A 12,280-nucleotide genomic window follows, 5' to 3' on the forward strand; every position below is an offset into this window, starting at 1 on the left:
AAGTGAGGCGTGCCTTGTTATCAAGAGAATCAAATAATGCAAGTTCATATGGGACCAAAAGCGAAACCATGTAACTACGATTTGAAGAAGTTTATAGAAGATAGGGCATATCCAGAAGAAGTGACAGCCAAGAAAAGGTATGTGTTGCGAGTCCAAGCTAGGAATTACATCAGCCACGAGGGAGTTCTATATAAAAGAATGGTGTCAGGTGTACAACTCCGATGTATGGCTAAAGCAGAAGTGATAGAAGTGATAGAAGAGTTACATAAAGGAGTATACGGGCCTTATATGAGCGGAATTGTGTTAACCAGAAAAATCATGCAGCAAGATTATTACTAGTTGATAATGATGAAAGGATTATATAACATTAGTAAGGAAATGCCTAGTGTGCCAGCTATATAGTAACCTGAGTCACGTGCCTCTAACCGAGATGGACAAATTAATGTCTCCTTAGCCTTTTGCAGCTTGAGGTATCAACATTATTGGAGAAATAAAGCCTTCTTCGAATGGTCACAAGTTCATAATCGTAGCCATTGACTACTTCTCAAAGTGGGTCGAAGCCGAGTCACTCACCACCGTGGGAGTAAGGTAGATGGCCAGATTCATAGAAAGGAACCTAATCTACAGATACAGGGTCCCACATCATGTCATGACGGATAACGGAGTGCAGTTCATGGGTGAGACAACATACCTGCTAGTGGAGTACAAGATTAAGCATCATAGGTCTTCTCCATATAGACCTCAAGTGAAGGAATAGTAGAGGCAGCTAATAAGAACCTAAAGAAGATACTTTCGAAGATGGTGTGGAATCACAAGGACTGATCGTTTCGATTACCCTTTGCAATTTGGGGGTATCGACCAACTGAGCGAACATCAACTAGACAAACGCCATACTCTATAGTTTATGGGACTGAAGCGGATATGCCAGTTGAGATAAACTTGAAGTCTTTGAGAGTTGTATTGGAGGCTGAAATACCAGAATATCATTGGGTTGAACAAAGATACCAATAATTGGCATTGGTTGACGAGAAAAGGATGAAAGCCCTATACCACATGCAGCTGTATAGAAAAGGATAGTCACGACATTCAATAAGAAAGTAAAGCCAATAAAGATCAGATTTGGTGATCTAGTATTAAAGCATACAAGGGCTACTGCATTCGACCCGAGAGGAAAGTTCAGGCCAAACTAGGAAGGCCTGCATCTGGTAACCCAAAAGGCAATATTTTATACCTTCGAAAATGAAAAGTCTACACAAAGATTTCAAGTTTTACACTCAATCAGAAAAAGAAAAAGTACAAGCAAAGGGAAGTCAAAAAACGGAGTTCCCTCATGGACTATCCATCTCATCATCCGATTCAGCATCCATCCCTTAGGTCTGTAAGGCTGATAGCTGGAATGTCAAGGTATCAATCTGTCGTTGTTAAGTATCAAGCTAACGTTGCTGGTCATCTAGCTAACCCTACAGTCCCTCATAATCCCTCTGATGAAAACCCAAAAAGAGAATTAGTTAGTGCATTTCACGCAATTCATGCATACACTTTGCATTTTATAATTTATAATTTATTTTGGTGCTTACTCGCCAATTCTTGCTAAGGACAGAGAACTGTCTCCCAGCAACCCCAACCAATCGACGTTTCTCTGAATCTGTATTTGTATATATGTCACTAAGCTTTTCAGGGAAACCAAGAGGAGAAAACACAAAAGGAAAGAATAAGCTTACGTGAGTGCAAGTGCTCGATATGAATTCTGGAGGGAAGTGCAATCTTTTATGCCAGAATCTCATCAGAAGCCACCAAATCGAGGCCGAAAATTTTCGACTCCGACAAAGCTCACACACCATTGCCGACGTGGGAAAAACAGGAAAGAAGGGTTGCCTTGTGTTTTTAGGGTCTAAGAACCCATTTCCAGTGTCATATCAGTGAAGGGACATTAGTAGAAGGTCGAACTGATGGTGGCAGCATGGGAGGCGACTTCTTCTCCTTACTACAGCGAGGAAACGGCGAGAGGGAGGGGGAAAAGAGCAGTACCAGCGAGAAAAAGGAAGGAGGAGGGAAGTTTAGTGGCTAGGCGGCGGGGTTATGGTCGGAAATGGAGAGTGCAGGAGGGAGAGAGGGAGGTGACATCGGGGAAGAAAGGAAGAAGAAGCGAGGGCTTAAAGGAAATTTTGCAAAATAGGGGAGGGTGGAAAAATGTGTATATAGGCCCCCTTCTTAAAATATTTGCTATAGTAACACCCATGACTATATTATTTTTTTTATTTATTTATTTATATATATATATAAATTCTTACATACATTTATACACACTTAATTCCTATTCTAATAAATTAACACTAGTTAGACTCATAATAGTGATGATAATTATATACAACATAAATAAAATCATTTATATTTAGTGTAATATTAAATCCAAGTTAAATAGAAAACAAGTATTTTAAATAAGGCTAATATTAATGAAATTGACTTACTCATTTAAAATCATAAATTTTTTTTACCAAAATCAATATATTTAAATTATTAGATAATAATAAATTAAATTAAATGATGCTTAGTTACTCACAAAAAAATCAATTTACTAAATTGCTCTTGAAAAATAAAGAAATTAAATTTTTAAAAGATTATGGGTATTACATTCTAGATGATTGGACAAAGGTAGATAAGGCAATAAGAGTTTATGAAGATTTATTTGACTTCACAAGCGAAGGGACTTAAATTTCCAGTGTGGATAGTGATTAAAGGGGTAAATATTTTTTTTTTTAAATAAGTAAAAGAACTACATGGTCTTCAATTCCTCTAGATTCTAAGAGAATATGTAGGCAGCTTGATTTTTTATAAGAAATTTTATTTCAAGTCTTTTTATTTATTTTTTAAGTATGTCTAAACTGGCCGAATTAAAACCATGAACTAAAACCACTCATGGGCTTTGCATATTGATACCTTTTTTATGTACTTTGGTACTCTCTCATGAGCTTTAGAGATCAGTACTTTGTTATGTGCTTTGGCACTCTCCCATGAGCTTTGGAAATCGACATTTCTTATGTGCTTTGGTGCTCTCTCATGAGCTTTAAAGATCATCATTTTGTTATGTGCTTTAGTGCTCTCTCATGAGCTTTGGAGATTGACATTTTTTTATGTTCTTTAGTGCTGTCTCATGAGCTTTAGAGATCGACACTTTTTTATGTGCTTTAATGCTCTCTAATGAGCTTTTGAGATCAAAAATTTTTGTATGTGCTTTGGTGCTCTCTCATGAGTTTTGCAGATCGATATTTTTTTATGTGTTTTGGTGCTCTCTCATGAGCTTTGGAGATTGACACTTCTTTTATGTGCTTTGGTGCTCTCTAGCACTTTGTTATGTGCTTTGGTGCACTCTCATAAGCTTTGGAGATCAACACTTATTTATGTATTTTAGTGCTCTCTCATAAGCTTTGGAGATCGATACTTTTTTATGTACTTTGGTGCTCTCTCATAATCTTTAGAGATCAACATTTTTTTATGTGCTTTGGTGCTCATTCATGAGTTTTGGAGATTGCCCCTTTTATTATATACTTTAGTGCTCTCTCATGAGCATTCGAGATCGACACTTTATTATGTGCTTTGGTGCTCTCTCATGAGCTTGAAGATTGATAATTTATTATGTGCTTTAGTGCTCTCTCATGAGTTTTAGAGATTGAAACTTTTTTATGTCTTTTATTTCTTTCTCATGAGCTTTAGAGATCGATATTTTTTTATGTGCTTTGGTGCTCACTCATGAGCTTTGGAGATTGACACTTTTTTATGTACTTTGGTGCTCTCTCATGAGTTTTGGAGATCGCCACTTTTTTATGTGTTTTGATGCTCTCTCATGAGCTTTACAAATCACTAAACTTTGTTATATGCTTTGATGCTCTCTCATAAGCTTTATAGATCATCACTTATTTATGTGCCTTGGTGCTCTCTCATGAGCTTTGGAGATCGACACTTTTGTATGTGCTTTGGTGGTCTCTCATGATTTTTAGAGATCGATACTTTTTTATGTGCTTTAGTGCTTTCTCATGAGCTTTGGAGATTGCTATTTTTTTATGTGTTTTAGTGCTCTCTTATAAGTTTTGGAGATTGGTACTTCGTTATGTACTTTGGTGATCTCTCATGAACTTTAAAGATCGGCATTTCTTATGTGCTTTAGTGCTCTCTCATGAACTTTGGAGGCTGGCATTTTTTTATGTGCTTTAGTGCTCTCTTATGAGCTTCAGATATCAACACTTTCTTATGTGCTTTGGTGCTCTGTCATGAGCTCTAAAGATCAATACTTTCTTATGTGCTTTGGTGCTCTCTCATGAGTTTTGCAGATCGACATTTTTTTATGTGTTTTGATGCTCTCTCATGAGCTTTGGAGATTGGCACTTTTTTATGTACTTTGATGCTCTCTCATGAGCTTTGAAGATCAACACTTTATTATGTGATTTAGTGCTCTCTCATGAGCTTTAGATATCGAAACTTTTTTTATGTACTTTGGTAATCTCTCATGAATTTTGGAGATCGACACTTTGTTATACGTTTTGATGCTCTCTCATGAGTTTTGCATATCAGCACTTTGTTATGTGCTTTGGTGCTTCACTTATGAGCTTTAGAGATCGATAATTTTTTATGTGCTTCGGTGCTCTCTATAAGCTTCAGAGATCGATACTTTGTTATGTGCTTCGATGCTTTCTCATGAGCTTTGGAGATCAACATTTTTTTATGTGCTTTGGTGCTCTCTCATGAGCTTTAGAGATCAACACTTTTTTTATGTGGTTTGGTGTTCTTTCATGAGCTTTTGGAGATCAACACTTTTTTATGTGCTTTACTGCTATCTCATGAGGTTTAGAGATCGTCACTTTTTTATGTGCTTTAGTGATCTCTCATGAGATTTGGAGATTAGTACTTTGTTATATGCTTTGGTGCTCTCTCATGAGATTTGGAGATCGTCATTTTGTTATGTGCTTTGGTGCTCTCTCATGAGCTTTGGAGATTAGCCCTTAACATTCTTTTACTACTATTATCATCTTCAGATCCTCGTTTTCCTTATTTGGATTGGTGCCTTGTGTCCATGTGCTTATCTTTCTTATTTTAATCCTCTTTATTATATTATATTATGATTTTTGTTGGAGCTAATTGCCAAAGATAAATATGTGAGATAAGTATAGTACTTACTTCTTGAAGTTGCATAAACTTATGAGTGAAGACATAAGTGTCCTTGCTTGTCGTCATTAACCTGTGATTTCCTTTTTGTAAAAAAAGACTTTCAATTCTTTTCCTATAGACGATGCCATTTGATAACTTGGTCAAGATCGGTAAGCTATCAACAAGATCTTCAAGTCTGATATGACCTCTAGTGTACCTAAAACAATGGTTAGAAAGCGTTGGATGGGGTTGTATGGCCACTCACTCTGATGGCTAAGTCAGTAATGGTTTTAAGTTGTAAAGTATATAGTAATTATAGAATGAATGTAGCTGATATGTTGTGTTACAGTCTTTTATATAGAGATTGAAGGTCTTTTAGTCCTACAAGGAGTAGGACTTTGTGAATGTAAAGTCTCTCAATCCTATTAAGATTAGTTTTCTTGGTCATACAACATAATCCTAGGTCGAGTCAGATTTCTAACTAGAATCAGACTGTGACTTGGTCTTTAAAACTTCTTATTGTACTTGAATTTGGACTTAGTCAATCCCGTGTTTCTTGGTTATGATAACTCAGTATGCAATGCTCGCCCTACTCTTGTCTGCTCGACCTATTCTTTCATGCTCGATCTACTTTTGTCTGCTCAGCCTATTCTATCATGGTCGACCTATTTTCTCATGCTCAGCCAATTCTTCATGGTCAGCCTACTCTTTCATGCTCGACTTATTTTTTCATGCTCGACCTACTCTTTCATACTCGACCTACTCTTTTATGCTCGAGTTATTCTATTATGCTCGGCCTATATTTTGGTCAGTTATTACTTATCAAAATCTTAGTTGTAATAACTAAATTTTTCGTTATTGACCCTTTGCCTTCAATACTTTAATGATTGGGACAGACTTAAGAAAACCTTGGCTATTCATTAGTGTTCCTCAATATTGGTTTTTAATGAAGGATTTGGCAGTGGCGACATGAAAGTTACTCTAAATGATAGAGTTCAAAAAACAAGGGCATGAATAGAGAGAATTCTAAGGTTTTGAAGCTTAATTGTCAAATAAAAAACATTAAGGTCTAATATGACTCTGTGAGTATACTTCAGGGGGCAAAGTTGAATCGTTTCCCTATATTTTTTATTTTTCCAGTCGGCATTGTTCGGCCCGACTTAGGAGCCCAAATCAAAAGTGAAGTTCAGTGCTAACAAACCCTAGCTAACTTCCTTCTTGAATTAGAAAATCTATCCGTCTACTTTAGGAGCCTCTTTACAGAATCAAATTAGGGATTTTGAAATTCTCTGCGGGCATTAAAGTATGGCAAAGGAAGAAAAACGGAAAGGAAAATTTGATGATAAAGAAGAAGAAGAAAAGGCGGTGATAGAACTGAGCAGCGGTGACGAAGATGATAATGAGGCTAACGAGGATCTGAGCTTGAAGATTGTTGAGAAAGCGTTGTTAATGAGAGCTGCAAAATTGGCTCAAAACGACAACGAGATTGTCGTTTTGGATGATGATGATGATGATGAGGATGATTATAATGTGTCTAAGAATGATAGCGGTGTTGTCGGTGTCAGTAGTGGCCGTGATGAGGCTGAATCGGTGGTGGTTAAGGAGGTTAAGAAGAAGAAGAAGAAAAAGAAGATTCAAAAGAAAGAAATTGAAAACCAATATGTGAGTTCAATCTCTATTTTATTGGATTTGATTCAATTTTTTATTTGCCATTGAAGTATACCTATTCCATGATTGCAATTAGGTTGTTGCTGCAAAGGAAGAAGGGCAGGTGGAAACAGTTGCAAAGGAAGAAGATAGAGAAACAATTGAAAAGATAGTGGAGGTAGTGGAGAATGGCGAGGCAGGTCAATTAGATGAAAATGTGGATAGTCATGCTGTTGAAGTAGCTCAAAATATGGTGCTGCGAAAGCTTCTTGTGAGTTTAATTAAAATGTGTTTACTGTGTTTGTTGAATTTGTGATATATCAATAAATAAATGAGAATGCCAAATCAATATGAAGGGTTCAAGTGAGTTGAGTATGTCTTTTATGTTTATTCTTTCAGCGAGGTCCGAGATACTTTGATTCCCCGGATAGTGGCTGGTCCACATGTTTTAATTGTGGAAAGGAAGGTCATATGGCTGTGAATTGTCCATCATTTGAGAAGAAGAGGAAACCTTGCTTTCTTTGTGGGGGTTTGGACCATGGTGTCAAGCAGTGTTCTAAGGTTTGTAATTGAGAATTACTACACTGAGATTTGTTTATTAATAGTTATGGGTTCAGCTAGTTTATTTGGACTTGTTGCATAATTCCTTTTTTCTTTTTGTGCTGAGGTTGTCTCATTTTGGACAAACAAAAATCTTTTGATTTCTAACTTGTACTGGATAAATAACTTTTATAAATTGAGACTCATTTAAGAAACAATAGATAATGGTAATTAATGTCAGCTTGTACAACACATGCATAACCAACTCTTATCGTCTTCTTTTTCCTCTTCTTTAGTCTTCTGTTTTCTTCATTTTAAGTTTAAGTTTGCCTTGGAATTCTAATATTAGATGGTTTTGTAACTTGAATTTGATTTTGTCTGAGTTTTCTTTGTTTGATTTCTTTGTAGGAACGACTTTGCATTATTTGTAAATCAGTCGGTCACCGTCCAAACAGGTGTCCAGAGAAACATAAGGGTGGTCCACAGAGTTCAAAAGTTTGTTTGAAATGTGGAGACTCTGGGCATGATATGTTCTCATGCAGGAATAGTTATCCTCTTGATGATCTCAAGGTTCTTTTTCCATTTTTTTTTTCTATTGGTCTTTCTCTCTCTCTCTCTCTCTCTTCATTTTTTTCTTTTCTGTTCGACTTAAAATGAAAGCTGTAAATATGATGACGAGTTTATTCGTTTCTTAACCTTTTTCTTTTCATCTTTCCAGGAGATACAGTGTTACATCTGCAAGAATGGAGGCCATCTATGTTGTGTAAACTTTGTTGATAATAGTCCAAGAGAAGTTTCTTGCTACAAATGTGGTGAACTGGGTCATACTGGTTCAGTAAGTCCTAATTAACGTTCTCAATGCCTCTTTTCTTTTGTTCTCATGATTACAGAACAATCATGGATATATTTAGACACTAAAATGCCCATGTACTCTTATTGTTCTGAAGTATAGAATTTTCTGCTGTTCTATGTTATATAATTTGTTAATATAGAACGTCTATGTCATTGTTACTATAGCTCTTTTTACAATCTTGGAATGGTCAAGCAAAAACATCTTCATAGTGACATTTTCAAGGCCTAGAGACAGCAGTATTGTTTTCTGATGATGATTTCGATGACTTAATGTATACTACAAAAGATCATATTGCCTTTTTTTTCTTTCAATGTGTGAGGATAATCTACTAAGTGGCTGATAGTGTTTTTATGTTATTTTTGGTGCTACTGCTGCTCGGAGCAATACGATGCCATACTATAGTTAATTCATTTACTTGTTTCTTTTTTTTTCTAAAAATATTTGGGTGAAGTCAATGCATTGATTTCTGAAGAAATAAGTATCTTCCTTTTCACCTTTTATATTGATCTTTTTCATACATGTTCCCTATTGCAGTAATATTAATTCTCTAACAGATGCTTGTGATAATTTTATTGATTTCCATGTTTCGAACTCTGTGCTAGTATAAATTGTATTTTATTCATGCTCCTGGTTGATCTGTTCCTTGACTTGGCCTTTTGTGGCATAATTTTGTATTATTATAACCAGCCTCTTCTTAATGCATGGATATTAATTTGCGCAGGAATGCTCAAGCTTGCATGATGAAGCCACCACTACAGCCCCATCTAGTTCATGCTTCAGATGTGGTGAAGAAGGACACTTTGTACGTGATTGCACAAGTTCTGTAAAGGCAAGTTTTATCATAGACTGCTTATATGAGTTCCCAAAATGAATATTTGTTGCTCATGTATCTTGCATTCCTTTTGGCTTAGCTGCCAATTTGTATCTCCCTGGTCTCCTATTAACATATATATATATATATATATATATATGTCTCTAAATTTCTTTCTTCAAGTCATTTGTGGACGACAGGAAAGAGCTGTTGTTGTTTATTAACAACAAGTCTTCTATGAAAGAAAAATTTACTCTTCTTAATTTTGCACTCCTCTAATTGAGAATGAAAACAACACCATTACGGATCTGCCAAGGAACAACCAAATAGCTACGCCACCAAATGGATTGATACCATCGCATTCCTTGATACCTTCGACAAACCACCACAAGCCATCTACCAAATTAAAAATTAAACTTTTTTAGCTCAAAGCAAACAGGACTAGCATATTGAAAGTGATTTAGGAAGATATGGGAGTATAGAGGTTTATTGCCGGCAGCGACAAGTTTAGGCTGCAAATTCGGATTTCAGTTATTCTTTTTGAACTAGGCAATCTTAATTACTTGGGCATCTAAATATTGTAATTCATTATGAGACATTTGACATTTGTAGAAGTCATGCTTGTTGATTTTTATGCAGGCTGGGAGAAGGAATCATGAGCAATCAACCCCTACTTTGAGACCCCATAGAGAAAATAAAGAAGCTTTGGGATACAAATCTGCTCCTCAAGATCTCGGCAAGTCTCGTAAAAAGAGGAAATCCAAGTCTGGAGAAAGAAGCAATACCACACCTAAAAAATCAAAACAAAGAGGTGGATGGCTGACAGAAGATCCTACTGGGGATTTTTCCCAGTCAAAGTTCAAAAAGAACCATTGGAGGTCTCCTTCAAAACTATCATACCAGGGTCATAAGATTTCTACTGGAACCACTGGCGGTCATCCAGGTATGTCAAGTTCTCCATCTTATAAGAAAATGCGAAATAATCATTGGGGACCTTCACAATTGCAAGGTTCAGCTTCTCCTTTCCATCAAAGATATTCAGCTTCAAGGTTTAGCAACTCCAGCAATGCTGGATTCAGGAGAAACTATAATGACAGGTGGTACTAATTTAAGTTTGCATGTAAACTACAGAAAAGGGCTTTTGAAACTTGTATTCTCTCTTCTGATTCCTCCCATACCATGTGTAACCTTGTAACAACCTCAGCTTTAATTCGAGTTATTTATTTATTCATCCATTTCTTCCGTATATGAATTTCCACTAGTGGTTTACACCATCTTAACCAAGTACGCAAAGGCTCAGCCATCTCTCATTGTAACCTTGTACCAATTAGAATATTTGATGGATTAACTGGAGACTTCACTTCTTTTTTTCTTTTTTCCTTTTTTTTTTTTTCGGTTTATGTTGCTTGCCGGTTATGAATCCTTGTGTTTTATGTCATCTGCTTGCTTGAGTTTGGATAAACACTGGAATCATTGCCACTAGTATGATGCCTATGTGTATGCATTCTCAATTTTAGGTCAATACTTCAAATTTAATAATTCTTTAAAACAATGGGAGTAAAAACTGATTGCCACTAGTTTTGAGAAATTCTTATTTCTTTCATTTCTTCCATTTCTTGTGAAGTAAAACAATGCGTTTGCAATAAGTTACTTGGTGGTGTAACTTGTAATAAAAAAGAAGAAAGTCGAATACATGCGACAAATCACTTGGGTGGTGGTAGAGAGGGCAAACCAACAGGATTTAATCATTTCATGTTATGTTTCTTTGGGGGGGACCAGTTGGATTTGTAGAACCTCTGGTTTGGGCAAAAATATGTATTTTTCTGATATTCTAAGATAGCAATTTGGTTAATAAAATTATACTAAAGTACCATATTTAAGTTAAACTAGTCGATTAAGTTGAACTAGTTGTTTAAGTTAAACTAATTAGTTGTAAAACCGTTATTATTATTTCAATTATAAAATCAATTTTATAAATATAATTTAATAAGTTTTTAATTTTTAATATTAATTTATAATATTTTAAAAATTATAACAAATTATTTTTAAATGTCTTTCTTAATTTTTTTTAAATTTTAAAGTTTGATTAGTTCATAATATAAAATTATTTTAAAAATATTAGTTGTTTGATTTTAATATTATATAAATTAATATTATCAATATAATTAATATTATTATTTTTTAGAATTAAAAATTATTTTATTATTAAATATAATATTAAAAATATAATTTAAAATGTTACGTTTTAAATTAGAATTTTTATTAAATTTAAAAAATAATTTATTAGTTAATATAATATTAAAATATAATTAATATGTTATTTCTTAAAATAGATTAATATTATTATCCTTAATTAGAAAACTATTTATTAGTTAATATAATATTAAAATATAATTAATATACTATTTTTAATATTAAAGTCAGTGTTTAATTATAATTTATTAATCAATAAATTAATATAAAAAATTATAAAATTACACATAAACTTGAATTTCATGTATCATAAATAAGTACATGTTAAAACAAAAATCGCATGCGTAAAGAATAAAGTACATATATCAAAAAAATTTAGGTATCAGAAATTATTATTATCATTATTATATATATATATATATATATATTTATTAGACTATGTTTTGTAGGATGTAATTGTAATTATATGTTTCATTATTTTATATTATAGTATAGAAATATTTAATATAATATAATAATAAAAATACATCATGTAATTAATTAATATTTAATTTGATGTAATGTTTAATACATAAATAAACAATGAGTGATTATAATTATTTATAATATTTATATTTATTTCATTATTATTTTTATATAATTCCAATACTTTCAACCACCATTAATTACTCATTAACCCATCATCTAGTGGGATGAGAGTTGTTGACCATCTAGTGGCATTAGATTTCAGTGACTAATAATTAGATTTCGACAATTGGTGACCGAATTCCAGTAATGGAATTCGAGTGACTGGATTTTAATGACAAGTCTTTGAATTTAGCCATGTTGTGATCCGACATATTGATGAGCCTGAAGCAAACATTGCCCCGTGCTGATCTTCGCTGGGCTCATCATTTTTATTGAATAATGAATTATTAATTTTATTTTTTAAAAACTCAAACTCTATCGGTCTATTGATATTATATTTAATTAAAATGATAAAATCTTTAAAATTTATTAATTTTACGATATGTAAAAATTCATGAATTTAGATCAAATCTATGAATTTCATAGTTTCTTAATTCAAAAGTATTAGAACTTTGACATGTGGCAATTCA

General features: G+C 33.8%; 1 protein-coding gene across 1 annotated transcript; it reads left to right on the forward strand.

The window, feature by feature from the left end:
* The first annotated feature begins 6,277 nt into the window (after window positions 1–6,277).
* Window positions 6,278–10,221, forward strand: LOC8289536 (protein AIR1). The gene is made up of 7 exons (XM_015724417.3): window positions 6,278–6,801; window positions 6,884–7,057; window positions 7,186–7,347; window positions 7,735–7,896; window positions 8,045–8,161; window positions 8,901–9,008; window positions 9,630–10,221. Exons 1-7 carry the CDS (start codon window positions 6,445–6,447, stop codon window positions 10,095–10,097), a joined length of 1,548 nt encoding a protein of 515 aa, XP_015579903.1. The 5' UTR covers window positions 6,278–6,444; the 3' UTR covers window positions 10,098–10,221.
* The last annotated feature ends 2,059 nt before the right edge of the window (window positions 10,222–12,280 follow it).

This window comes from Ricinus communis, chromosome 8 (genome assembly GCF_019578655.1).
Source record: "Ricinus communis isolate WT05 ecotype wild-type chromosome 8, ASM1957865v1, whole genome shotgun sequence".
NCBI classification, from domain to species: Eukaryota; Viridiplantae; Streptophyta; class Magnoliopsida; order Malpighiales; family Euphorbiaceae; genus Ricinus; species Ricinus communis.